This window comes from Sinocyclocheilus rhinocerous, unplaced genomic scaffold (assembly GCF_001515625.1).
Source record: "Sinocyclocheilus rhinocerous isolate Xijiao unplaced genomic scaffold, SAMN03320098_v1.1 scaffold85, whole genome shotgun sequence".
In the NCBI taxonomy this organism is placed as follows: domain Eukaryota; kingdom Metazoa; phylum Chordata; class Actinopteri; order Cypriniformes; family Cyprinidae; genus Sinocyclocheilus; species Sinocyclocheilus rhinocerous.
This window is the reverse complement of record NW_015649998.1, coordinates 272,840-297,947: the sequence shown is the minus strand read 5'-3', so window position 1 is coordinate 297,947 and position 25,108 is coordinate 272,840. Positions and strand designations below refer to the sequence as shown.

At 36.2% G+C, this 25,108-nt stretch overlaps 5 protein-coding genes across 7 annotated transcripts in view; all 5 read right to left on the bottom strand.

Moving 5' to 3' along the window:
* Window positions 1–1,798: 1,798 nt before the first annotated feature.
* Window positions 1,799–5,554, bottom strand: LOC107711016 (proline-rich protein LAS17). Its single transcript, XM_016515916.1, has 8 exons — window positions 5,477–5,554; window positions 4,373–4,513; window positions 3,872–3,958; window positions 3,543–3,630; window positions 3,367–3,463; window positions 2,177–2,498; window positions 2,048–2,096; window positions 1,799–1,970 (listed from the first exon to the last, which is right to left on the bottom strand). Exons 1-8 carry the CDS (start codon window positions 5,552–5,554, stop codon window positions 1,930–1,932), a joined length of 903 nt encoding a protein of 300 aa, XP_016371402.1. The 3' UTR covers window positions 1,799–1,929.
* Window positions 5,555–5,856: 302 nt separating this feature from the next.
* efcab12 (EF-hand calcium binding domain 12) lies at window positions 5,857–9,421 on the bottom strand. The gene is made up of 8 exons (XM_016515900.1): window positions 9,410–9,421; window positions 8,320–8,823; window positions 8,035–8,175; window positions 7,778–7,931; window positions 7,577–7,656; window positions 7,127–7,328; window positions 6,915–7,008; window positions 5,857–6,251 (listed from the first exon to the last, which is right to left on the bottom strand). Exons 1-8 carry the CDS (start codon window positions 9,419–9,421, stop codon window positions 6,038–6,040), a joined length of 1,401 nt encoding a protein of 466 aa, XP_016371386.1. The 3' UTR covers window positions 5,857–6,037.
* A 101-nt stretch (window positions 9,422–9,522) lies between these two features.
* Window positions 9,523–17,749, bottom strand: uroc1 (urocanate hydratase 1). 2 transcript variants are annotated; one of them, XM_016515952.1, is made up of 20 exons: window positions 17,636–17,748; window positions 17,421–17,551; window positions 16,341–16,471; window positions 16,141–16,234; window positions 15,905–15,964; window positions 15,671–15,799; window positions 15,523–15,584; window positions 14,236–14,302; window positions 14,003–14,146; window positions 13,335–13,423; window positions 13,204–13,266; window positions 12,951–13,130; window positions 12,769–12,866; window positions 11,800–11,872; window positions 11,523–11,712; window positions 11,093–11,191; window positions 10,892–10,991; window positions 10,449–10,530; window positions 10,166–10,265; window positions 9,523–9,943 (listed from the first exon to the last, which is right to left on the bottom strand). In XM_016515952.1, the coding sequence occupies exons 2-20, from the start codon at window positions 17,544–17,546 to the stop codon at window positions 9,803–9,805; spliced, it is 2,028 nt and encodes a 675-aa protein (XP_016371438.1). In that variant the 5' UTR covers window positions 17,547–17,551; window positions 17,636–17,748; the 3' UTR covers window positions 9,523–9,802. The 2 variants fall into 2 exon arrangements, with proteins under 2 accessions (XP_016371438.1, XP_016371439.1); XM_016515953.1 differs by lacking the exons at window positions 9,523–9,943; window positions 10,166–10,265; window positions 10,449–10,530 and having other exon boundaries at window positions 10,909–10,991; window positions 11,079–11,191; window positions 17,636–17,749.
* A 255-nt stretch (window positions 17,750–18,004) lies between these two features.
* Window positions 18,005–20,423, bottom strand: chchd4b (coiled-coil-helix-coiled-coil-helix domain containing 4b). The gene is made up of 3 exons (XM_016515955.1): window positions 20,027–20,423; window positions 19,206–19,304; window positions 18,005–19,116 (listed from the first exon to the last, which is right to left on the bottom strand). The coding sequence occupies exons 1-3, from the start codon at window positions 20,046–20,048 to the stop codon at window positions 18,785–18,787; spliced, it is 453 nt and encodes a 150-aa protein (XP_016371441.1). The 5' UTR covers window positions 20,049–20,423; the 3' UTR covers window positions 18,005–18,784.
* Window positions 20,424–20,804: 381 nt separating this feature from the next.
* sec61a1a (SEC61 translocon subunit alpha 1a) overlaps window positions 20,805–25,108 on the bottom strand; it is a 6,172-nt gene continuing 1,868 nt past the window's right edge. The window contains exons 4-13 of one of the 2 annotated variants that reach the window (XR_001636661.1): window positions 24,755–24,833; window positions 24,442–24,573; window positions 24,210–24,319; window positions 23,953–24,106; window positions 23,707–23,867; window positions 22,586–22,783; window positions 22,231–22,422; window positions 22,070–22,146; window positions 21,647–21,988; window positions 20,805–21,538 (exon numbers count right to left, since the gene is read on the bottom strand). Coding sequence is in view for 1 of the 2 variants with exons in the window: in XM_016515954.1 (XP_016371440.1) it covers window positions 21,802–21,988; window positions 22,070–22,146; window positions 22,231–22,422; window positions 22,586–22,783; window positions 23,707–23,867; window positions 23,953–24,106; window positions 24,210–24,319; window positions 24,442–24,573; window positions 24,755–24,833 (1,290 nt within the window). In the remaining variant the exon portion in view is untranslated. Of the gene's footprint in view, window positions 21,989–22,069; window positions 22,147–22,230; window positions 22,423–22,585; window positions 22,784–23,706; window positions 23,868–23,952; window positions 24,107–24,209; window positions 24,320–24,441; window positions 24,574–24,754; window positions 24,834–25,108 lie in introns of both variants that reach the window. The other variant, XM_016515954.1, reaches the window with a different exon arrangement.

Genomic DNA, 25,108 nt, shown 5'->3' with positions numbered 1-25,108 from the left:
GTGGAAGCAGAAACACGCTGTTTTTTGGGCCTGTCTCTTTAAATGCAAATGAGCTGCTGCTCCCCGCCCCCTTTTCCGGAATAGAGCTGCTCCATTACAGCTTGGACCTGCTAAAAAACATCTGTTTTGTTTCTGATTATCATGTTTATCGTGCTGAAATCATGCTTTTTAAACCATGTGAGTTTAAACTTCTGATATAGGGTTTTCTGAGAGCACACATCTGAAGCACACGGACAGAAAGAGGCTGTCACAGCATGTAAGTACTAAACTAAGTTCTCATTCACACACAAGTTTACGTTAAAAACACACAAATTACAAAAACAGTTGGTTATGCCTGTGAAGATAAACAGCTGGGAAATAAATTGCATGTTTATTTTAGATCTGTGTGGCAGCAGCAGCAATATACATTAAAGGGGTCATATGATGCTTTTTTAAAAGATCATTATTTTGTGTATTTGGTGTAACAGAATATGTTGACATGCTTTAATGTTAAAAACTCTCTCACTCTCTCTCTCTCTCTCTCTCTCTCTCTCGCTCTCTCTCTCTCTCTCTCTCACACTCTCTCTCTCTCGCTCTCTCGCACTCTCTCTCTCGCTCTCTCTCTCTCTCTCTCTCTCGCTTGAACAGTCAATAGCAAATACTTAAACTAGATGCTTGCAGAAAAAGGCTTACCAAAACAAAGTTACTGGGTTAATCTTTTTCACGTTTCCTTGGTTGGTAGATGCACCGGGGACCTGATTATAGCACTTAAAACCTGGAAAAGTCAGATTTTCATGATATGTCACCTTTAAAGTAACTGTACTGTACGTACTGTTTATCTTGTAAATGTACATTCATTACCAGTAATGCACATGCAGTGGGTCAACTTAAAATTTAAAATCAAGGGCAGAATGTGATGATAATGCTGACATTTTTGTTATCATCTATCAGTGAGGGACAAAATCTGAAAGCTGTTGATTTATCAGTCACTATCATGCAGAACAGGCTATTACATTTTGTGCTGTCATTGACTAACACTGTCATCAAACCTCTAACAAAACACCTGATTGATTGTACCTACGTAAATGGGGTAAAGTCACTATGATAAATAGTATCCAAAACGTATCGGGATAGTTAAGTCTCACCTAAACTGTGTGAGTGTCAGTGTAGCCTATTATATAAAACCTATTATAATAAACTGTCATTTATTTTTAAAGGAATACTCCACCCAAAAATGAAGATTCTGTAATTTACTCCCCCTCATGTTGTTCTAATCCAAAACTGTTTGACTTTCTTTCTTCTGCAGAACATAAAATATTTTGAAGAATGTTGGGAACCAAACAACACCGGAACACCATTTCTCAAAATATATTTTATGTTCCATAAAAGAAAGTAAGATCTTTTTTGTAAATGATCCCAGAATTTACATTTTTGGGAGGAATATCCATTTACAACATAACGTCTCGGTTACGTATGTAACCTTCAGTAGATTGGTCCCTCTAAGCGAGATCCCAATTCGTCGGTCATCCGACGTGACGTCGAGAGTGACCGACTGAAAGGGAACACACAAGTACACTTTCAAGCAAAAAGTTTCACAAGAATTAATTTATTCATGTTTTACATTATAAAACAATAGATACACTGTTCAAAATTAAGACAATGTATTTGGACACTCGTTTGTAAGAACTAAGAACAAGTGAAATTAGTTCGGAGAAGAGGTTTAGCATTTATATGGTTTGATATCTTGTTTCAGAAACTGTTATGAGCCACTGTTATGCTTTTATTAGTTTTGATTACATCATTAATCATTCTTTAAAAAATCTATAGTTGTTCTGCAGAAATTTACATGATATAATTAATAAAGACATATTCCATGTGTAAGTGCTTGTGTGGTCCACATCCCACTGTTGCTAAGTCAAAAAGTCCTAAATGATGGAGAGGATGACGGTTTTAAAGGTAGTCATCATAGCCAGATTCGTTCTCGATGCCAGCTGCAAATATAGAAACATGTCTGATATATTCCTTAAAGAGAAAACTGAGTTGAATTACATTTAGACAAAGGAGTTACCATTATAATGAAAATTGTGCTTCATTCCAGCAGAGTAGGGATCTTTAATCTACAACAAACACATTGAGATATAATTACATTAAACAGGTATTTACACACATTTCTGTAAATATAAGAGCACATACTTACAACTGAACTTGGAGGGACTGTGGGGGCCTGGTAAGATGGAGGGGGTGGCACCCATGATGGAATGGGAATAGTGGAGTCAAAGTTTTGCACGCTAGCATTGCAATTCAACTTCAACGTGGCTATCCTGGCATGAATGGGAATAGGTGGGAGGGGCCCTTTCCTCTGGGCGAGCGACATAGACTCTTCATTAACACCAGAGAGAGTCTGTGGTGAGTCATGTGATTGGCTGGACGTTGTGCTAGCAACTGTGGGTTTGCTCTCTGGAAGTGCTGCGTCTGAATCAAGACGTTGTGGAACTCTGGGTGAACTTCTGAGTGAAAGCCTATGGCCAGAATTAAACCCACAAAAAAAAAAAAAAAAAAAATCAGAACCCGACTAGCATAGACTGAAAAAAAATACTACTGTGGGATTTACTTTTCAACATTTTCACTCAGAAATTGCAATAAATCTTACAATTACAAATAAACAGAAAGTAATACATTGAATTAAATGTTACATGTTTCAGTAGAAAAACTGAAATATTATTTTCTTGTAAAACATACTCCTTTCAACTTTGAAAAATCATTTTTAAAATATATGACTGATTGTTGTTCAACTGAACTGCAGCGTTCTGCATTGGCTGATATTATAAAACAGTTCTTCACTGTTTGTATCACTTTTTTTTACAGTGACTCTTGCAGGTCACATTATTACACCAGCGGGTGGTGAAGAGGGACTGCCTTTATGAGTGAGTCACTGAATCATTCACACAAACGATTCTTCCAAAGCACAATTCACTCACAAATGCAACAAGTGACTGGCTTTGTTTGTGAGTCACTGAATCATTCACTCAATCAATCGATTTGTTCAAATCAAGAACGAACTACCAGTAAGCTACTATGTGTTGCTTGGAGAAGCGGCTGATTCTGCTGTGGCTTGGCTGTGGCTGAGACAAAGTGGCAATATAACATAGAAAAAAAAAAAAAATCAGAACCCGACTAGCATAGACTGAAAAAAAATACTACTGTGGGATTTACTTTTCAACATTTTCACTCAGAAATTGCAATAAATCTTACAATTACAAATAAACAAAGTAATACATTGAATTAAACATCAAATTTGTAAGTATATAGACTGAAATAATATTTGCTTGTAAAAATCATTTTATTTGGTTGCCCTGGTTGCCTGTCTATGTCTGTTTTGCTTCTCACCTCTTGTGCAATTCATTTCCTCTGAGACAACTGTCAAGTTTTTCTTTCCAGTCAGAAACACCACCCACACTGTATCTGCGTGTAAGTCCCGAAGATGCTGGAGAAGAGAGGAACATTCATTGGCACAACATTCATTAATGTAATGCGATTTGCATGGGGAGTTCAGAGTGTCAGACCTTTGTTGTCACTGATCTGCTTCTGCACAGCAATGTAGAACTGATTGGCCTCATCTTCATCCGTAAAGTTTATTCCTATCTGACACTCCTGCATGCACACACGTTTGGTTTCCATCATGATGAGAACTTTCCAATGACTTCTATTGCTTTTCTATTGTTGAGCTAATGATATTTTATATCCCCTAAGCCTCAACCTTACAAAACATTTTAAAAATTTTTTAGTCAATTGTGAGATTTAATATGCTTGGTTGAGCATGCGGATCCACGTGCGTATATGGATGCACACTTACACACATACATACATGCAATGCAATGAATTTGTCACTCACATCACCAGGGAAGGTATGGAAGTAAGGACAAGTTTCTGAGTATTCAAATGGTGTATATAGCTCCTGTTCCCATTGCAGCTTGGCTTTCTGCAAAGAGAAAGAGAAATACCACGGTCACACATCATGACACGGCCTAAAAGTCTAAAGCAGAAACACTGCACATCAACGAGTGGTGGAAGTGGGTCAAAAAACAATAGAGACTTTGTAGAAGACATTTCTGAGAAGGTGCAGAATAAAAAAATAAAGTAATCCCACTGACAAGATAGAGAGAGAGTGATGACATTTGCGAGAATGTTGTGATGTTTAGTGTGAAATATATAAAAACAGATTGTGTGTATTGATGTATAATTTGTAGAATGTAGAATAAATGTAGAATTTAAAGAGAAATGTACACAAAATCATCTAGTAACAATGTTTTCATTTTAGATTTTTCTTGAAACTGCTTCCACTGCTGATTCCAAGAAATTCTGATTCTTTCTGTATTCTATCTGTTAGCCTCACCTTAAGACAGTAGACTCTCATGAATGTTGAATGCACAGATTTATCTTGCACCAGACATAATACTCCAGAACTGTGACTTTTCCATTCCTTTTTCTGTGGAGGGGCTGCCATTACCAGCTGGACAATACCACATGCTAAAACCTGTAATGTACACGAGCAAACACACACACACATAAATACATATACAGTGTGTCTGTGAATATATACTTTTGAGAGTAAAGTGCATATTCACAGACACACAATATATATACATATATATATATATATACTGTATATTTTTAATTAATACACTTTTAACCACAAATACAGATCCAGTTGCATTGCAGACAGTGCAGTCAGTGGTTGTTTAGTACCTTTTAGTCTGTACAAATATGCAGTTTTGTGGGAAATATGCCATTTGCATAAGTTTGCATAGTTGAAAAACAAATGTATGTGTCTGTACTATGACTGGCCTCTGAGGCTCTATATCTGTGAATAATTAAAATAACCACCATGTGTTCTGGCTACAAACCAGAAAAACCAGTGGTCAGTGGTTAGGATCAGGTTGTGTATTCCAGATAAAGCGAAAGAAGTGTGTGGAAAGAGCATAAAACACCAGCCAGTGTCTGGGTGTCCCAGTCACTGTTATTCTAGTATCGTTGAGATATTATTATAGTTTTGTTAATATTTTGAATTTGTTTTTATTTTTCTATTTTGAGTTTTCATTTTAAGTTACTAATTTTGCTGTTTTTGTCATTTTTTGTCTATATGTTTTTTTTTAATTTCAGTTATTTTTGAACCAAGTTAAACTAAATAAAAATGAGAACTGTTGCTCTGACAACTAGCTGAAAAATAAAATAAAATATAGGCTATATATATAATAAAAACTTATTTCAGTAAAAGTTCATGTTATTTGAAATATCTCTTCTGAAGTTATGTCATAGAATGACATAGGTCTCAAGCAACACTACTGACAATGAATAATGGAAATGCAATTACAGTAATTCTAGTACACAGTATAGATTCTTTTAAAAATAATTATAGTATTTAGATCCGATATCATAATATATAACTAAGTAAATAAGTAAAAGGCATGAGGAAAAGTATTTAAAAAAGTGAACTCACACTGCAGTCATGACTTAGTAAACTGAAGATAAGACCGTTCTCACGAGTCGACAGGAGCGGACTCAAAATTCGTGACATCTCAAAATTCGTATCCTCTAACTTTGACGTCTTTCTTCTACAGTGTGCTCTTTCTGTTTTCTCATTTCACAGGTGTCCTGATCTATATCAAACAAATCACTCTGCTTTATACTTCCTAATGCAAATACCCTGGTGTCAGGAATACAGAAAACAGGAAAACAGAGTTCTATTCACACAACACACACAAGTAATTTCTACATTCATACTTCATACTGCAAATGAAAAAAAAAACAATATTGAGAGAATTTTACATTTAGTATTTATTAAATCAAACATGACTGCTTTAGTTCACCCTGCCACAGAGGAGAATATGTTGAGTGAAAAAAAGCAAAGACCTGTGTAGCTAAAAACAGCAGCGCACCTACAGTAGAATTTCAGCGTTTGCGTGCCGCCATCTAATGGTAGAAATGTACTTTTTAGAAAGTCAAAACAACAATTTCCCATTTGACATCCCTACAGACATTCAATACAGTCTAAGATGTTCTAGAGGCTGTACGTTTTGTGAGCTTCTATGTCTCCAGAGGTTGAGTATCCTAAATGATTTACAGGCCAGTGTCCAGGACTTGGCACAACAGTATGTTCGATACGCTGAAAAAAAACCATTGCAGGAGAGCTTGTCATTACAGGCAGAAACAAACGCACATGATCTTCCCTTCCAGGCCAGAAAGCATTAGGGTCCACCCAGCAAACCGGCTTCCTACAACACATATACAGACATAACCAAAATAAAATATTCTTATTTAAAACATGCCCTATACCATTCAAAAGTTTGGGGTCTGTAAGGTTTTTTAATATCTTTCTTTGAAAAAATGTATCTGAAAGCATTTATTGGATCAAAAATACAGTACAAACGTAAAATTGTGAAATATTATTAACGTGATTTAAAATATCTGTTTTCTATTTCAGTCATTTTTTAGATGTAATTTATTCTAATGATGGCCAAGCTGAATTTTCAGCAGCCATTGCGCCAGGCTTCAGTGTAACATGCTTCTTCAGAAATAATTTGATTTGGTGCTCAAGAAACATTTTTTATTATTATTACTAATGTTGAGAACAGTTGTGCCTCTTAATATTTTTGTGGAAACCGTGATCCATTTTTGCAGGACTCTTAGATGAATAGAAAGCTCAAAAGAATAGCATTTATTTGAAATAGAAATATTTTTAACAAGCTAAATGTCTTTACTGACACTTTCAATCAATTGAATGTATTTTTGCTAAATAAAAGCATTAATTTCTTTCTTTTTTTAAAACATCTTACTAACCTGAAATTTTTGAAAAGTTAACAAAACAAATAAATAGACATAGAAATCTCCTCGTTCTGGTCCTGATTAGTAGATTTTTTTATCATACAGTGACTTACATCTTTTTGTGGCCCTTATGTGCTCCACCTTCAACTCGATGTGTTTTGGGTGTCCCAAAGTAACCTCCAAATTTGTCACCAGGGTGCAACAGGACTTAGAGAAAGAGACACTGTCAGGTTGCATTTGTATTCGGCATTCATTTTTCAATGGTTTACTATGCCATCTCTAGTGTGCTTGTAGATGTGCAGTTTCTATATATTATATAACATACCTTTCTGTAGTGTGGCCTGGCTCACATTTAGCCCTTGTCGTTGGCATTGCTCCACTGATTTGAGGTATTCACTGAAACAAAGTCTCCTGAAACGATCCACTTCTCTGCCCACTGGGCCACTCAGAGAAGAAGGACAAGAGGTCTTGGTGGCTGCCAGCACTCTCCGCATGATCGCTAACACCTCCACGTCCTGCAGGACCTCCTAGAAATGTTTACATTTACTACTATGTATGTAGCATAACTCACCAGACATAATTTGATAATGTAATTAACATTATTGTATACAAATAGTAATAAAGATTTAACTTTTGTGATCATAATTCTAGTTTTAATTGCTCTTATAAACAGTACTTTGGTGGGAACATAGTTCTGTAACGGTCTTTGGTATTTATTTTTATGTTTAAATATAAAAATTGATAGTTATTTTTATATGATTATGTGTTTCTGTACCTGGTCATCTTTCTCGTCTCCATGTAGTGGAAGATGGTGTCTTGACCCAATCCTTCCCTCACAGTCTGCATTCCAATAACCTAAACATAAACATGCAATACCTTATGATGTTACACGCTGTAAGCAATGAACGTTCACTATTACACATTTGCACTTGGACAAGTATTTGTCCCTATCTTTACCCCCCAGACCAAGATATACCTGGGCTTGATTGTTGTTCTTCGTTTTCCTCATGCTTTCTGCTCCAGGCCTGAATATGAGCAGCCAGAACTTCCACAGTTACTGAGTTTCCATCCTTACTATTCAAAGAGGACATCAGCACATTCAGCCGCTCAGGATGTATGGAGAAGCCTTCCTACAATCAAACCAAAAACACATTTGTTTGTTTCTACAATGTTCTTAAGTCTGTGCAAAAAAACGAATGAAAAAAATGTACAGCCAGAGCTGTGTATGCACACCTTTTTAAACAGAGCACTGAGGTCTACACGCTTTAATTTACCAGTCCCATTCCAGTCCAAGAGTTTGGAGAGGTTGCAGGGCTCGCACATGCGCAGAAAGCTCTTCACTTCTTCAAGTTCGCGTCTGAGCGCGCAAGGAGACTATATGATATAAAGACAAATTTGAAAAAACTCCCAAAAAAATGAATGCATAAACTATTTGGTTTAACAATTTTTCTTTCTAATGCAAGTCGTGTTTTATATATATATCGTGTTTTCATTGTCAATATTAAGTTATGTTCCTACAGTGACAGCATCTGGTGGTGGAACAATGCTTGTTCTTGGAGGGAGTGATGACATCCGCTTAGCTTGTCTGTCTCGCTCCATAACGAGGACCTCCAAATCGGTGAGAATGGGTTTATTGCGGAGCCATCTGCGCAGGTCTCCCATCCGTTCTAGCGCTTCTCTGAACGCCTTCCTGTCGCTGATCCAGTGCAGGAGTTCCTCGGGTTTGTCTCCAGGTAAACGCGAGTAAAACTCAGCGGCGCCTCTGTGGCCTGATGCAGGCATTGCAGGTCGAGCGTCAAGGTGTTTCGGCTGTGGACGAGGTGATGTTTTCATTTTATCCATTATATGCTTCCTAAAGGCACTGCCACTGCATTTTTGTGGTCCCAACGAACCACATGCTATTTGAAACGTCTCTGTCAAATCTCGCCTTTTTAACCGCCTGAATTCCTCTACCAGCGTCGGGTCATCCAGTAAGCACTCCGTTCCCAATACTGGACTTTTTTGGCATTGTTTAAAAAATAGCTGTTCAAATAAAATTAAGCAAAATTGTAATATACCAGGTTTTTCGACGCCACTCACCTCTGTAAATGTAGCTGTGAAGTAACTAAAGTCTATGTGTGGCATGTTTACGTGTATCCATGACATCCATTCTTCTTGCTCAAAGGTCAAAGCTTTTCTTCATTTTGACTCAAGACAGTCAAGGGCTATACTGAAGCATCTTTTAGTTTAATTAAATTATATTATATACCAAAAACAGAGAGAAAATTTGTCAGTTGAATCTCAAATTCTTTTACTGTTTATAGCATACTACTAAAATACTATAATTTGACACGTGTCAAAAATTAACTATAATATTGTTTACGTGTATCCATGACATCCATTCTTCTTGCTCAAAGGTCAAAGCTTTTCTTCATTTTGACTCAAGACAGTCAAGGGCTATACTGAAGCATCTTTTAGTTTAATTAAATTATATTATATACCAAAAACAGAGAGAAAATTTGTCAGTTGAATCTCAAATTCTTTTACTGTATATAGCATACTAAAATACTATAATTTGACACGTGTCAAAAATTAACTATAATATAATATTTGTCCTCTTGCGACTTACATTCAGGACCATTCTTACCTTTATGGAACCTTATTATTGTATAGGACCATATAAAACACACATCGGGTTGTTTCTTTACCTTAAATACTTTATTCAAATCAATACACTGAAATAAAATTTAAAAACCGAACAGCTGTTTTCATTTATAAAATACAAAAGTAGCTGTAAATAATGCACTAGTTCAGGGTAATCTTAGACTTTAATGTATTTGACTATGTAGAATTTTAATTTTACAGACTATATAAGCATTCCATTGTCCAACCTGATTGAATAGAACAGTACTTGTGTTACTTCAACTGATTTTTATTTTTTCCTGGTATGTGAAAGTGTGTTCATAGACACTCATTCTGTTGCATTTGAATGAATCATATCATATTTCAATAAGCGTTTAGTCTATCTCTGCAGTGCACGGTCCAGAATTTGATCTTCCGGTACTGGGTTGGGCATTGTGACTCTCAGCTGACGCTGGTCCTCCATGGTACGTTGAATTGTCTCATAAGCATTAGCATTGCCAGACCAGCATCTCCGTGCCACCTAATGATATACACATCAGTATTTATACAGTGGGTACGGAAAGGTGTATATATAAACACACACTTTCACTCTTTGACAAAAAAAATTAACTTAAATGATTTTAGCAAATGGCTGCAATATAACAAAGAGTGAAAAATTTAAGGGGGTCTGAATACTTTCCGTACCCACTGTATATAACAGTATAATAAGTGTATATATAAACACACACATAAAGATACTCACCCCATTAGAGACATCCCAGTTCAACATTAGTTTAGCTCTTTGCCCTGCGTCTTCAGATCCATCCAGAACCAATCCAAAACCACCATTTATCACTTCCCCCCTAAAAATAAAAATAAGGGTCAATAATTGATGCCCTACTGGTTACTAACTAAAAAAAATTTTTATGGTGCATTTTTATTCTTTTTGCTCAATCAGTAATACACAATTGCAAGCCAATTAGTGACTGAAATAGAAGTAATTTCTAAATTAATATTCAGCAATAAATAGTCAAATGTCTCCTTACCATCCAACTCCTCCTCCATTGTGCAAAGCAACCCATGTGGCACCACGGAATGCATCACCAACAAAGTTCTGCACTGCCATGTCTATAATAAATGCACAGACATATTATATATGATATATTATATTTTAAATAGGCTCTCTGAAATACATACTTCTGATTGGTCAATCAGAGCATTCTGTGGTCATATATTTTTGTATAATGACAGTTAATAAAATTCAGATCATGTTTTTTTTTTCATGATAATTTTTTTATTCTCTAAATAGCTGTGTAATAAGCAATATAATATATATTCAAACAGTCTTTCAGGATAATACAACACCCCTCCTAATCACCTTGTCAGGTTTATTTTACTATGTCATTATTACTATACATGATCCCTTACTCAGTATAGTTAGTATAAGGAGTATGAGTTCACTTGTATTTCTAGATGTGTCTGTTTGTACCTGCACAGAAGGCAGAGCCATCATAAACATTGGAGGTCTCCCTGAAGGGGCTATCTGTCCCGCTGACATCATGGTGGTCTCTACTGATGACTACTGGAGCCTGAGGAGGTAAAAACACAGTTGCACTATTATGTTGCAAAGTGTGTATTAATGAACCATAATTAAATGAGTACTGTAGTATGCACACTTCAGTAGCTTTACCGAGACTCTGCCCTTAGCAATGGCTTGGTTTATGGCCAAGGCGATGGATACTCTTCCTCGCTGGTCCGAATAGAGAATACGGGCCTGCGAACCCACAACCTAAACACAAAACTCAGTCTTACTATGCAAATTGCAACCTGAACACGCTAAGCATTATTATAACACATAACCTAAAAGATCCAGTACATTTTAAAGTTTTAATCTTAAAGAAATTAATTAAAATGTATGTTTAAAATCATAATGGTATGCCTATTATTGTACATTGAATTAATTTTATCTGACTGTGAGTAACACATTTTCACAAAGGCATCACTTGCTTTGATGTCACCACTTGATGTCCGTATAAGTTCAAAATCGATCCGTAAATAAATTGATGTGACTACAAAATGAACATTGTGGTAATTTAGAATTGGGTGTCTGTGACTCGTACCATCTTGTGTTTCCCAGCTTCACAGATCCAGCGGATGTTGTCACTGTACTGCTGTCGGACACGTTCGGTTACTGTGGAACTTATGTCTTCTAGTACAGCAGTGGCGATTGCGTCAGTCTCAGCCAGGTCAGCAGGGTCACCAGAGGTACAGACCCAACGAAATGGCCCAAAACCCAGTGAGAAAATATCTCTACAGGATTGGGCAAAGATTAAAACTAGTCTGTGAGTGTGTGTAGTTAGTACATATATGTGTGTAAGCTTGTGAATGGTCACTTACCCCATTATGTGTTGGACATATGAGGGATATTTAAACTCAGTAGCCCCTCCCCCTTTCTTCTCTACCTCCGCACCTTGAAGAGAAAGAAGAACATATTTACTGATGCACTTTTTGTTTTTAACGGATTTGTTTGAGGTTAACTATGCATACTTTGATGTTGAAAGGTTTTATTATATGGCTCACTGGAATACGTAATACTGACTGGATAATCATGGCATTTTAGGACAAATTTCTATGGAAGGTTGTTTGCACCATGGCAAAAAAAAAAAAAAAAATTTAAAATGTAATTAAATCATATTAAATTAATAAAGGTATTGTGACTTTTTTTTAATCTCACAGTTCTGACTTTTTGTTCTCAGGATTGCAAGATATAATCTATAATCAGAATTTTTGAGATATAATCTTGCAATTCTGATTGTACATTGCACAGTTCTGAGTTTACATCTTGCAATTCTGACTTTTTTCTCTTAATTCAGAGTTTACATGTCACAAATCTCTGTTGTTGTTGTTGTTTCTGCCATGATAAAAAAAGGTAATTGTGACATTTTATCTCACAATTCTGAATTTTTTTTTACATTTGCGAATTGCGAGTTTATGTCTCGAAATTCTTCTCAGAATTACACTGACAAAATTAACAGAATTAAACTTGCAATTCTAAAAAAAGTCACATTTGTGTATATAAACTTAGAATTTAGAGAAAAAAGAAAGAATTGTAAGATAAAAAGTCACAATTACCTTTTTTTCTTCTTCTCTGTAGCACAAATGAGCTTCCATAAATATCTTTGTATTAAGACAGTTTTATTATTTCAGATCAAATTTATTATTGACCTATTTTGCTACATAGCAATAGCATCGCATCTCTCCTATCACTCTGTGGCCTCTTTCTTCTCACTAAATGATATCATTCATAACTCATCTATTTATTTATTTGGTAAGTAGCCATGTAAGGGCAGCTGTCTCTTTACTTGCCTGCTCTCTGGGCCTCTAATAGAAAAGCATTTCCGTAGTCCCAGAAGAACATCCCTGCATCTGACAATTTATTGATGGCAGCCACCTGCCTGCGAAGACTACACAAGAGAGTTGCAGCTTATGTAGTTTTAAATAACTTTTAGTTATTTGTGAAACTCAGATCAAGAGATTTCTGTGTGTACCTTTCTTGTACAAGGGTTTTGAAGCGCTCAGGGTCGGTGTTCATGAGCTGATTGGCTTGTCTGAAGGCGAGTTGCACTGGGTAATATCCTCCACTGAATGGATTATGAAGTGATGTCTGATCAGAACCCAAATCAACCAACAACTCTCCTGTCTTCTTATACTCCTGGTAGAGGCACTCCCTGAAACATATTGCACTTATAATTTACTAAAAATGGAAACTATTGCAAATAAAATATGAAGTACACAACTTACCAGAGATCCACAACGTTGCCATGGTAGCCTAAACTCAAGGCCATCTTTGCCCTTCTGGCCTCCCTATAAGATTAAGCATAAATTGAAGATATGTCTGTGTGTTTCTATGTATATTTTCTTGGATACTGTACCTGATGCGTTGGATGCAGTGGCTCAAGTCACTAGTGATCTCCATCAGCCAGCCCTGCTCATGCCTTTTCTTTAGTGGAGCTTCATCAACCTGCAGAGGTCAGTTATGATTGTGCACTTCACATATGGATCATTTTATGGGGCCTGAGGGTGTTTTGCAATTTGGACTTGTGAAGAATTCAAACAAATTTTTTAGCAATTTGAGCCACTTTGCTATACGAGTTTGACTGAGGTTTGCTATAAATCCATGCTGTTGTTCTCTTATAATGTAAATATTCTGAAGGTTCACTTTATTTTTGAATTTGCATAATTCCAAATATTTTATCTCAGTTTTATGGAAATTACTGATTGAGGGACAACTGTTTACCAATACACATGAAAACTGAAATGGAACACAAGTCAAATGGACCAAAATGAGACATATACCCACTTCTATGGCCAGGAAAAATGTGAATGCAAAACAACTGGGTTCACATTTTGGTCCATTTAAAGTTGAGACTGGATCTTTAAAAGACACCCTTAAATCATGTCGGGGCATTTTCTTTGTGATTGAATCTGATGTATATCTCACTGATTGGTAAGCAAATTAGTTTTTAACAGGAAACTTGAATAAACTGGCTGGCTAGAAATATATAATACTAGTGAGCATTTACTTTAACCATTATCTAACCTCTGCAATGACCCCAACACAGCCAGCAATGACCGCTGCCTTTGCTTGTGCTCCGCTCATGCCTCCCAGACCAGATGTCACAAACACACGACCCCTCAGGTCACCTGAGCCCAAGTATCTCCGACCTGCATTGAGCACTGTCAACTATATACACAGAGAAATACTTGTTTAGATCTGTTTTTTGAAGTTTTCATTTGATAGAACAGAACATTTTTAATAGATGCATTGGTTACCATGGTACCGTGGACGATGCCCTGTGGGCCAATGTAACAGTAACTTCCAGCAGTCATCTGCCCATACCTGACCATAAACACAGAGAAACATACACACTAGACAATACAGACTATACTATCACCCAGTTCTTCAAGGACGCATTATATTGATCTTAAAGTTACAGTAAAAATATTTATCATGTATTTTACATAAATTATATTTGGAACTTTCTATATAACAAAGAATCCAACAAATGCATCACAGTTTCCACAAAAATATTAAGCAGCACAACTGTTTTCAACATTAATAATAAGAAGAAATGTTTCTTAAGCACCAAATCAGCATATTAGAATGATTTCTATATATATTTGTAATAATATTTGACAATATTACTGTTTTACTGTATTTTTGATCAAATAAATGCAGCCTTCATGATTAGAAATAGACTTCTGCCTTGTGCGGTCTTCGGTCACTTACAATTCCGAAGAATTTTACATTTTGAATATTTAAAAATCGTAGCTTCATCGTAATGGTACGAAACTTGGTGACTTTTATGGCACTTGGTATGTGAACACACAAAAAAATGTGAGGGCATGATTCGAAAAAGCTAAGTGCTCGTAAAAAAACTGGCAAAAAAATTGAAAATACAGAAAATTTTTGTGTGTACAATCTACAAATCCCCCACGATGCAGAAAAAAATTGCACAGCAATAAAGGGGAGAAACTCTAAAACATCTAGAGTGCAAAATCAACACACCCACTCACACACGCGTGGACACACACACACTTGTACACACACCCCTAATAGATTCCTATACAGGCATCTAGTGGTTACACCATGAAATTACAGATTTTTCTTTCTTTGCTCTCACCAGGAGGTGCTAATCTGCCTTTTAAAAAAATGGATTTTAAAGGCCTAGTCTCTATTTTAATCAGAGATACTGCATTGATTGAAAAATTATTTTAAAAAATTAGAGACATTTTTTTTGTACTATTTTCAATGGGAAAAATGTATAATAATTATTGAATAAATATTAATTATTACCATAAAATTCTCTCAAAATACAAAAGAAAAAAATATTATTGAACAAAAATATATTAGTTTGATTTTACTGAAGAAAAAAAAAGTTAAATTTCAGGTGTCCGGTCACTTTTGATCGCGAAGACCATGAGTGTGACTCCCAAATGAGGAGCGCACAAGGGTTAAAAAAAAAATCTCACCAACCTCAAACTGGTAAACTAGAATAGTAGTGTACATATGCATATTTTCTAAAAGAGACTAGGTAATGGGTATTGGTGAAATCTCACATTGTAATGCCCATAGCAAACATCTTCTCATATTCCTCTCTGGAAGAATAGTTTGGAATGACCTGAAACAAAACAAGAAGATAAAGAGATGCACCCTTATGGGTAAAAATAACCCATGCTCATGCATAAAGGCCTGTGTGTATCTTACCATGCCGTTTGTGATTACACAGCGTGGAGAAGAAGGGAGGCTGGGAAAAAGACCCAATGGATGACCACTGTACATCACAAGGGTCTGCTCTTCAGTCATGGTGCTCAGATAGTGAAATACCAACCAGAACTATATATACAAACACACACATAAACACAGTATATACGTAGAAAAAGGTGTATTATAGGTGTATAAAATATAACATTACAGATACATAAATCTGTACAAATCTACCTGCGCCCAGTTGCTGAACACCTGTCCGTTTCCTCCATATGTGACAAGCTCTTGTGGGAACTGCGAGCAGACAAGTATTAAAATGAGAGCGTATTTTAGAGATACAGTACTTACACCATAAAATATGATCTTCAAGAAGGAAAAGGAAGATCTATAGGTCTAAAAGAAGAGACCCCCTTGCTGAATGAACCTCCCAGCCTTTTCTGGATTATTACATATCACATGTGAAAATGTACCTGTGCTACAGCAGGATCCAGGTTGTTCATTATCATAAGCATGATGGAAGCAGCGTGTCTTGTTCTGCATGGGTACTGATCAATAGGATAGGCTCTACAACACACACATACAGTCACAGATACGGTGTGAAATGCTATGGTCAAGACATGGTATATTAATACAGTTGTCCGTGTGTGCTGTGCAATTGCTTATTTTGTACCTCATACGTAGTGTAGGACAGAAGCGGTACATGTAAATGTGTCCATACTGTCTGAGCTCCTGCGCAAACTCTGTAGCCAGAGTCGCATGCAGATTTGGAGGAAAGTATCTCAAAGCATTCCTCAAAGCCAGCTAGAGAGACAGAGAAACAGACTATGACAGAGGAGAGTTCAGTAGAGTTTAACTGAAGGGACAGACTGAGTGATCATGATGCAATCAAGTTACAAAATGTTTTGGTCTCTGTCCCTCATCCCCCATTTCACTGAGCATTCGTTCCTTTCTCTCTTACAAAACTCAGACTCTTATCTTCTCTAATGATTGACAGGGCTCACAGTGTGGAAAGATTTGGAAGATTTTGTATTTTTAACCACTGCTGATCACCGCGTAGAATTTAAACCTCCTAATTCATTTAAAAATCTACAGTTCAAAAGTTTGGGCTCAGTAAGGTTTGTTTTGTTTTTGAAATAGTAATATTGTGAATATTACTGTAAAAATGACATTCTTACAACATTTCTTGTTATTATCATCAATGTTGAACAGTTTTGCTGCATAATAGTTGTGTAAACCACAAAATATTTTCTTTCAGGATTCTTTGACAAATACAAAGTTCAGAAGAACAGCAATTACTTCAAATAGATTTTTAAAGAAAAAAAAAACTTTATCACTTTTGACAAATGTAATTTATCCTTGGTGAAAGTATTCATTTCTTTTACTTTTGAACAGTAGTGTATTCCCGAACAACATTTCATTATAATTTTATGCATTTCATATTTTTGGGCTGTAAATAGCCGTCTCATTACACAACTATGTAAACTAATAAAGAAATTTTAAAGAATCAATGTGATTTGTCAGAATCAAAAATGAATTTTTTTTTTACTGAATAACAACTTAAATCTCAGTCTGTTCCCCACACAAAGTTATCATATCGCTTCTAAAGATTTGGAGTATAGCATACAAGTCATATGCATTACATATATGATGCTTTATGTTTTTGTCCTTTTTGGTCCCCATGCACTGTCATTGTATGAAAGAAAGCAGATTGGATATTCAGAATAGATGTGTCAGAGATATATTGACCCACCCTTTCTTCTGCTGGGGTGAAGTTTGGAGTACGGACAAGTGCATGAGGTATGCTGGGGTCTCTGCCACGGTTTGGAGGAAGAGGATCAAGGGGTAATCCGGCACAGATCTCCTTTAGGCTGGACATCACTCCTGTAGTCACAGAAGAGATATAAAGATATGAAAACAGCAGATATACATTTCAAATATATCTCTGTATCAGAAGTTTTTACTTACAAGTTCTCTCAGGATTCGTCTGTAGTTCACAGGAAGAATTACAGAGGTTTATATGAACACTGCCCCGCTGACCCTCTAACCTCCTCCCTATCACTACATTGGTCAGTTTACTTGGTTTCCCTCTAGTCTCATCCAATAAGAAACTTCAGATATCTGTCAAGGCAATCATTGAACAAGCCAAACATGATGTGGCACTCTCCCAAAAACAACCAGTTCAGAAACATCAATTTCATTTTACTGACCTTGATGATTGACTCAAAGGCATTGAAAAATCTAAAGCTATCTTCCATTTCATTTTTTTCCACCATGTGCAAAATTAGCTGTCAAAATATATCATTCAAGAAACCTCATTCCTGTGCTCCTCTTTTTTTTTTTTTAACAGATCTCATTTAAATATGTCAGTAGAGCCTTGACTGACAGAATTTGCTAGAACTGAGAAGAAAAAATTCTGTCACCATTTACTCAGCCTCATGTCATTCCAAATCTGTATGACTTTATTTAATATCTCCTGATATACAGATGTTAGACAGTATGTTTTGAATCAAAGATTTTACATTTCAACCTTTTATGTAATCTCAAACTTTTGGACCCAATGTGAAAGGTGATTCATTAACCTCCCTTAAATTACTTTGATACTGTTTGACTAAAGCAGCACAAAGTTATATACATATATACTTAAATGGCCAAACAATATAAAATTGATATCACATTTTACACGCAAATACTTGTACTCACTCAATTACCATGTCTGACACACGTTAATCTCAGCAGACTTTAAATCACACACTTTCACACGTCAATTTGTAACAAAGTTACACTGGGATTAAGGTGATTATAGGAACAAAATAGAACAAAAAATGAAAAAGGAGTATAAAAAAGAAAAGAAAGAAGAACACAAAATGTATAAATATGAAGTTGATATTTTTCAGAACACACTATAGAGAGTTCAACAAAACATCTATCCTATATATGGTTCCTTTTTCTGGATGTCTCACCATTTTTTAAGACCACGTTCATCAAAAAATGTGTTGGAAAAATATATAGTCCATATATTGTTACCTTTATGTCTCATCTTAAAAACAGATATAAATAGATTAAAGTAAAACAAAATAAGTGGAACAAGAGATGGAAATCGGTTGTTCTCCAATTTTAACTAGCTACGGGCAGCTGTGAAGGCATATCATTCGTGTCAGACTCTTTGCTTGTGCTGAAGTCAGAGATGGAAGGGGAGTCTTTTTGTTCTGCGTTTGATCCAGGATTGGCACTTTGAAGATCATCTTCCTGAGGGAAGAGTTCAGGATGATGCCGAAAACACTCCTGCATGCTGCTGAACTGCTCCAGACAGTCCGAACCCTTCACCTCTTCTTGACTAAAGTGGAAGCAGGTGAATGCAGTCTTAAACTGCTCGCCACACACTCCACTTGCCATCCCCCCTAAACACGGACAGTCCCAATTTATCTCACCACTCGGCAAGATGAGACCTGAACACAAAGAGAAAGTGAGGTGGATATAAAATGACAAAGTTACACAGTTTCATCTCAAAAAGGAAGTATTTCTTTCCATCTGTCACCTTTTTCTTCATGGTCCTCATTTGCATCCTCCTCATCCAGTTTCACAGTGCTAGGAATTTCATGTTCTTCCTTGGTAACAAATATGACTCGGTCCTTCCCTGTAAAGAGTTAATGATGAGAATTAATAGTTGCCAAGTACGCAAGTAATTAATAACAACTTGAAAAGAAAATATATCCCTTTATTTCTTATTACTGGTGTTAACAATGTTAAAAACAATGTTTTTTTTTTTTTTTTAAAGGTTGTGGTAAACTACTTCCCAGGACAACATTCAGATGTACACATTTCACCATCACATTAAATTTTTTTTTTTGTAATCTTTAATTTTTGTTGCAGTGTTAATTTTTACGTGTTACTTTTACATTGTGTAATGTTCATATGATTCTTGTCTATTTCTGTCAATGATGTGTTATTCCTAGAAAAGGAAATTTACAGTTTATTAATTTGTCACATATGTGTTACTGTGACCCTTGACTCTTGTAATAAAACAATAATAAAAAAAAGTCCTTAATCATTTGGAATAATGTGCTTTAATACATATAATCAGCTTAGAGAAGATTCAAAAATTAAAACATTTTTAAGAGAGTTTAGATTTTCTTTTCTTTCTTTATTTTTCAGTGTGGCATCAGTAAAGTAAAGACAAAATACTCGCACATGTAGAAGTATTCACGACAAGGTCATCGCTATCACTCTAGTCTTATAGCTAGAATTAAGTTTCAGATCTTACTTTAAACTTTAAGAGCAAACAGATAGCCAGTTATTGATAACATAAATCAATTTGTACAAAAATGAAGTCCGTTTCAGGAATTGACTCTGAATTACCTTCCTCGTTGACTGTGGTCATTTCTTTCTATACTGAAATTGTAAAGTAAATGTCGCAAAAGCAGATACAATGAAGTGCGTGCGCTGATTTTCCAGCGCTTTATCATCAATATTTTGCGGCATCAACTCCAAAAATTCCCTGTTCACCAGCAAATATCACCCTCTATCTATCCGTCCTACGGTCATTCTTTGGTCATGCAGCTTTCAACCCACGTTATCAAATCAAATATCATGACGTCATAAACAGTAGACGAGGACCCCAAATTTTTGCCTCTCAGATTGCCTGTAAGAAAATAATAAACCCATCATTCTTTTAAGTTTAGGCTTTAGGAAATGAATAGAACAGTACTGTTTAAAATGAGAAGTTTAAACGACTTTAGTCACGAACACTTAAATTATGAACATTATATCAGTGCTTAAACTAATTTCACAACTGTGGCAGCCATAGCATACTTGAGTTTTCTGAAATATGGTATTTTCTTTGTAGTTAAACCTATACAGTCTATGAGTTAAACACAGCGAACACAATTCAGGGGACTTGTGAAGTACTGCAGATGTGTTTACAGAAACCTGCATAACAGCTCAAACTTTACCATGTCATATGTGAAAAGAAAGAAACAACCATTTTTACATTCACATAAAAAGATTTTGATTTGTCCAGTAAGTCATGCTCACAAATAAAACGCATCTTATCTCCCAAAAATGAGTTTTTATTGAGAATGATCAGTCTTTGCTGGATATATTTGTTCGGAACATTTTATTTTTTATTTTTTACATAGTTAAAAAAAAGAAAAAAGAAAAAAAAGACTTATTTTACATGGTTGCGCACCGCATTAAATGTCATATATACAGACACCCAATGATACAGTAAAAAGGGCTTAATTTTTTTTAAAGTAAACAGACTTCAGGTGTAACCAGTTCTGTCTGCCACCAAGCTCTCACTACAGACCAAGCACTTTCAAAAACAGAAAATCCTTGAAGCCTACTGTGTAAGATGTGTTCTGTACAAAAGGATTCCAGCGTAAATGAGTGTACACACACACACACACACACACACAAAAACAAAACACGCCTCTGGTGCCACACTGTGCGCTGCATTTCCCCTGTTGTAATGTTGCCTTGTTTAGAACTGACAAGCTATTCTGCTGACAGATCTTTTGCCATAACTAAACCATCACGTTTTGTATGATTAAATACAGTATGAGGAGTTAAGAGTGAGCCTTACAGCTATTATTGGAAAAATAAATGTCGGTAAGCTTCACTTACAAGACCAATATGACAAACTGAGGCGTAAAAGAAACAGTTTGTGTGTGTGAAGTCAAAATTGGCAGTGTCGAGTAAATCAAATCAATCACTCAACATTAGCAATACTTTCTAGAAAATCCTTTTACCTGGCATAACTAGGATCAGACAAGAAATAAACATAAGGGTGAATGAAGGGATTCAGTGACACGTGGAGATGGAAGAAGGACAGACTGAGAAGGGAAAACTCCTGAATATTCCTAATCCGAGCTCACAGAGTCCATCTTTACTGTCCCATCACTGAAGTTCAGCTTAATCACTGAATTTTAGAAACGTTTTGCCACTTCTGACAAATAGGAGAACATGCTCAGCCGGAACTAGCGTTCTCCCAAGACAGCACTTGTGACAGACCATTTTAAATGCTTAAATCGCACCGAAATAAAGAAAATAAAATGACAACAACAATCATAAAAATAATAAAAGTGTTTTATAAGGTGTTAGCAAATGTATGTGTGTTTTGTGAGTGTCCTTGTTTAGAAGAGTAGCGCTCCCATGCTGCCAACTTCACTCTGTTCCTTAACAAATATTTCAAAGTACTGATAGATGATGGTAACAGCCAGTAGGATTCCTGTTCCAGAGCCGATGGCACCCAGGAAGTCAGCCATTACTGAAAGGCCTCCGATACACAGTCCACCAAATGCAGCCGCTGTGGGGATGTACCTGAATAACAAAGAGAATGTGTGAGATTAATGAAGGTCCTGACAAGCAAGTACTTCAAAAGTTAATGTGTTTGTAGCTCACCTGTTGAGCTCATGAACCATGGAGGTCTCTCTGTGTCCCCTCATCACCATCTGCTGTTCTTTCAGCTGCTTGGCCACCTAAAAACACACATACAACCATTACATTTTCATATCAAATATCCAAAAACAACATTGATAAATGAACAAGAACTAGTAACACACATCTTTGGCAGATGATCCAGAAACTTCAATCCAGGTCTTAGAAAAGAAGGCACAGGATCCCAGCATGAATACAATGTAGATCACTGTATGGACTGGGTCTTCAAGCACAGAACCAAATGACTCCGGAGGAGACAGATAGTAACACAGACCGCCTACAGGGTAGGCACGAGCTGGACCACCAGATGAGGAATCCTACAATAACAACAAAAAAAAAACCAAGCTATTAGGAAGGTTTCCTCTTCCATATCTAGTTCTATTTGGTTTCTGGTCTGCATCCTATAAAATAATCTCTGGATTTGCACTTTAAACTTAGCAGAAGACATGGTACACAGCAACAAGCACTGGTGACACTTACAGACCAAGTCCCCAGTAGGTTGACCAGGAAATTTCCACTGAAGCGGGTGGAGAGCATCTGAGAAATGACGTACAGGTTAGAGACCAGAGCAGACTGCAGGATGATGGGAATGTTGGAGGTGTAGAACAGCTTGATGGGATATGTGTTGTACTGGCCACGGTAACGTGCAGACTTGATGGGCAGGTCAACTCTGAAGCCCTGTGCAAAACAAAATTCATAAATTTTTCATCAATAAATCCATTTTAAAGTACTTTATTGGAATGATTGCGTTTACATATATTAATATTATTGTTCAATATTGCCTAAGCATTATACACAAATACAGCGGGTAAAATAAGTATTGAACACGTCACCATTTTTCTCAGTAAATATATTTGTAAAGGTACTGTTGACTTGAAATTTTCACCAGATGTCGGTAACAACCCAAGTAATTCATACATACAAATAAAACAAAACAAATACGTTCAGAAATTAAGTTATGTGTTATAAAATGGAATGCCACAGGGACGTTTCCTTGGCTGTGTTTGGGATCATTGTCTTGCTGAAATGCCCACCCTTGATTCATCTTCATCCTGGTACTGAAGGTGTTGGGACTGAACCAGTTAATAACCAGCTAAATAATTTCCACTGACTATGGGCAGGATTGCTTTCTAATTACTGATAGATTTCAGCCAGTGTCTTGGCTTTCCATGCCTTTTTGCACCTCCCTTTCTTCATGTGTTCAATACTTTGTCCCTGTTTCATTCCATTCTATTACACACAACTTAAATTTCTGAACTTATTTGTTTTGTTTTCTTTGTATGTATGGATTACTTGGGTTGTTACCGACATCTGTTGAAAATTTCATGTCAACAGCACCTTTAGAAATATACTTACTGAGAAAAATTGTGACGTGTTCAATACTTATTTTACCCGCTGTAGAAGATTAAAATAAATAACAAATATGCTAAAATAAGTAAAGAACACAAAATCTCAAAACCTATCTATCATTATACATATTTATCAAAACAATATGAAAAAATACAGAGAGAGAGACTACTGCTGCAATTAAATCTTAAATTCAACTAAGTTGATTATTCTCATTACTTTGCAACAAAATAATAATAATAAAAAAAACTGACCTGGAAGTATATGACCACAGCAAAGACGAAGACTGTAGCAATGAGGTTCAAGAGGTTGGGCAGGTTTTGTCTGTAGAAGGCCTCTCTCAGTGCTCGCACTTTATCAGTACGAGTGGCCAACAGGTGGAACAGAGCAATAACGGCTCCTTCAAACTCAGTACCTGTATGTACACAAACAACATTCAGTCAACATCACTTAAGTTCAAAATATGTTTCAAACAGAGATGCGGTGTCCTGAACACAAACCTCTTCCTGTGTTGACTGTGGTTGGGCTGAACGCCTTCCATACGATTGTCTCACAGATGTTGGTGGCGATGAAGAGAGAGATACCAGAGCCCAAACCGTAACCTTTTTGCAGCAACTCATCCAGCAGCAACACGATCAGACCGGCCACAAACAACTATAGGAAAAGCACACAAACGTAATTACGTCTCTTATCATAAAATACACATGGATCACTCACCCAAAAAACTCCTGTGTTGTGTGTGTGCATGCTCTCTTACCTGAATGATGATCAGCAGACAGATGCCAGCACCCATCTCTGAAGGATCGCCATACATTCCAGTCATAACATACACAATAGCCTGGCCAATGGTGATGATCATACCAAACACTGGAAAAAAAATAATAAATTGCCATCAACAGAATTTTAATCATCACAACTAATCTAAAACTAATATTTAATATTATTTAATTGCATGTACATGCAATACACTCAAAACAACAAAAACATACATTTCTGGGCTCCATTGAAAAGTGCTCTGTCTTTAGGTGTGTCTCCAACCTCAATGATTTTCGCTCCAGCCAGCAGCTGCATGATCAGACCAGAGGTCACAATGGGAGAGATACCCAACTCCATCAGAGTACCTGAAAAGCATGGTCATTAGTAAACTTTACAACCCACAATATGTTTTGCTCAATAAATGTATTAGTATTACTGACCCCAAAGTTTTGAACGAGTATATATTACATGCATGAATAAACTAGGTATAAAAATTATTAAGATTACCCTAACATCGTAATATTCCACGTACAGAAACAGACTTACCTCTGTTTGATGCCAAGATGACTCTCATCCAGTAGAATGGATCTGCGGAGTCTGAAGACATGATCCCAAACAGTGGGATCTGAGAGAGGGAGAGACATTACATGAGCTCTTAACCTCATTTTTATACATTGAGCATAACTGGAGCACTAAAGCACAGGCAAGTGCTATTTTCATACATTAAAGGGGTCTTATTACACTTTTTCAACTTTAGTTAGTCTGTAATGTTGCTGTTTGAGCATAAAAAAAGATCTGCAAAGTTACAAAGTCCACTTCAAAAGGAGATATTTTATTTAACAGAAATCACTTTTCAAAAACTACAACGAACGACTCGTTTGGACTACAACGCATATTTTC

Coding starts and splice junctions, on each gene's coding strand:
- LOC107711016 (XM_016515916.1), bottom strand. CDS start 5,554: ATGTCACGAATTTTGAGTCCGCTCCTGTCGACTCGTGAGAACGGTCTT. Junction 3,959..4,372: donor TGAGAGTCTACTGTCTTAAG/GTGAGGCTAACA, acceptor TTCTCTTTGCAG/AAAGCCAAGCTGCAATGGGA. Junction 3,631..3,871: donor TCCATACCTTCCCTGGTGAT/GTGAGTGACAAA, acceptor GTGTGCATGCAG/GAGTGTCAGATAGGAATAAA.
- efcab12 (XM_016515900.1), bottom strand. Junction 7,657..7,777: donor AGAACAACAATCAAGCCCAG/GTATATCTTGGT, acceptor GTTTATGTTTAG/GTTATTGGAATGCAGACTGT. Junction 7,009..7,126: donor CCAGGCCACACTACAGAAAG/GTATGTTATATA, acceptor TCTTTCTCTAAG/TCCTGTTGCACCCTGGTGAC.
- uroc1 (XM_016515952.1), bottom strand. CDS start 17,546: ATGTCCAGCCTAAAGGAGATCTGTGCCGGATTACCCCTTGATCCTCTT. Junction 15,800..15,904: donor TGTTCAGCAACTGGGCGCAG/GTAGATTTGTAC, acceptor TTGTATATATAG/TTCTGGTTGGTATTTCACTA. Junction 9,944..10,165: donor ACTGGGATGTCTCTAATGGG/GTGAGTATCTTT, acceptor GTATATCATTAG/GTGGCACGGAGATGCTGGTC.
- chchd4b (XM_016515955.1), bottom strand. CDS start 20,048: ATGACCACAGTCAACGAGGAAG. Junction 19,305..20,026: donor GACCACAGTCAACGAGGAAG/GTAATTCAGAGT, acceptor AACTCTTTACAG/GGAAGGACCGAGTCATATTT. Junction 19,117..19,205: donor TGAGGACCATGAAGAAAAAG/GTGACAGATGGA, acceptor CTTTGTGTTCAG/GTCTCATCTTGCCGAGTGGT.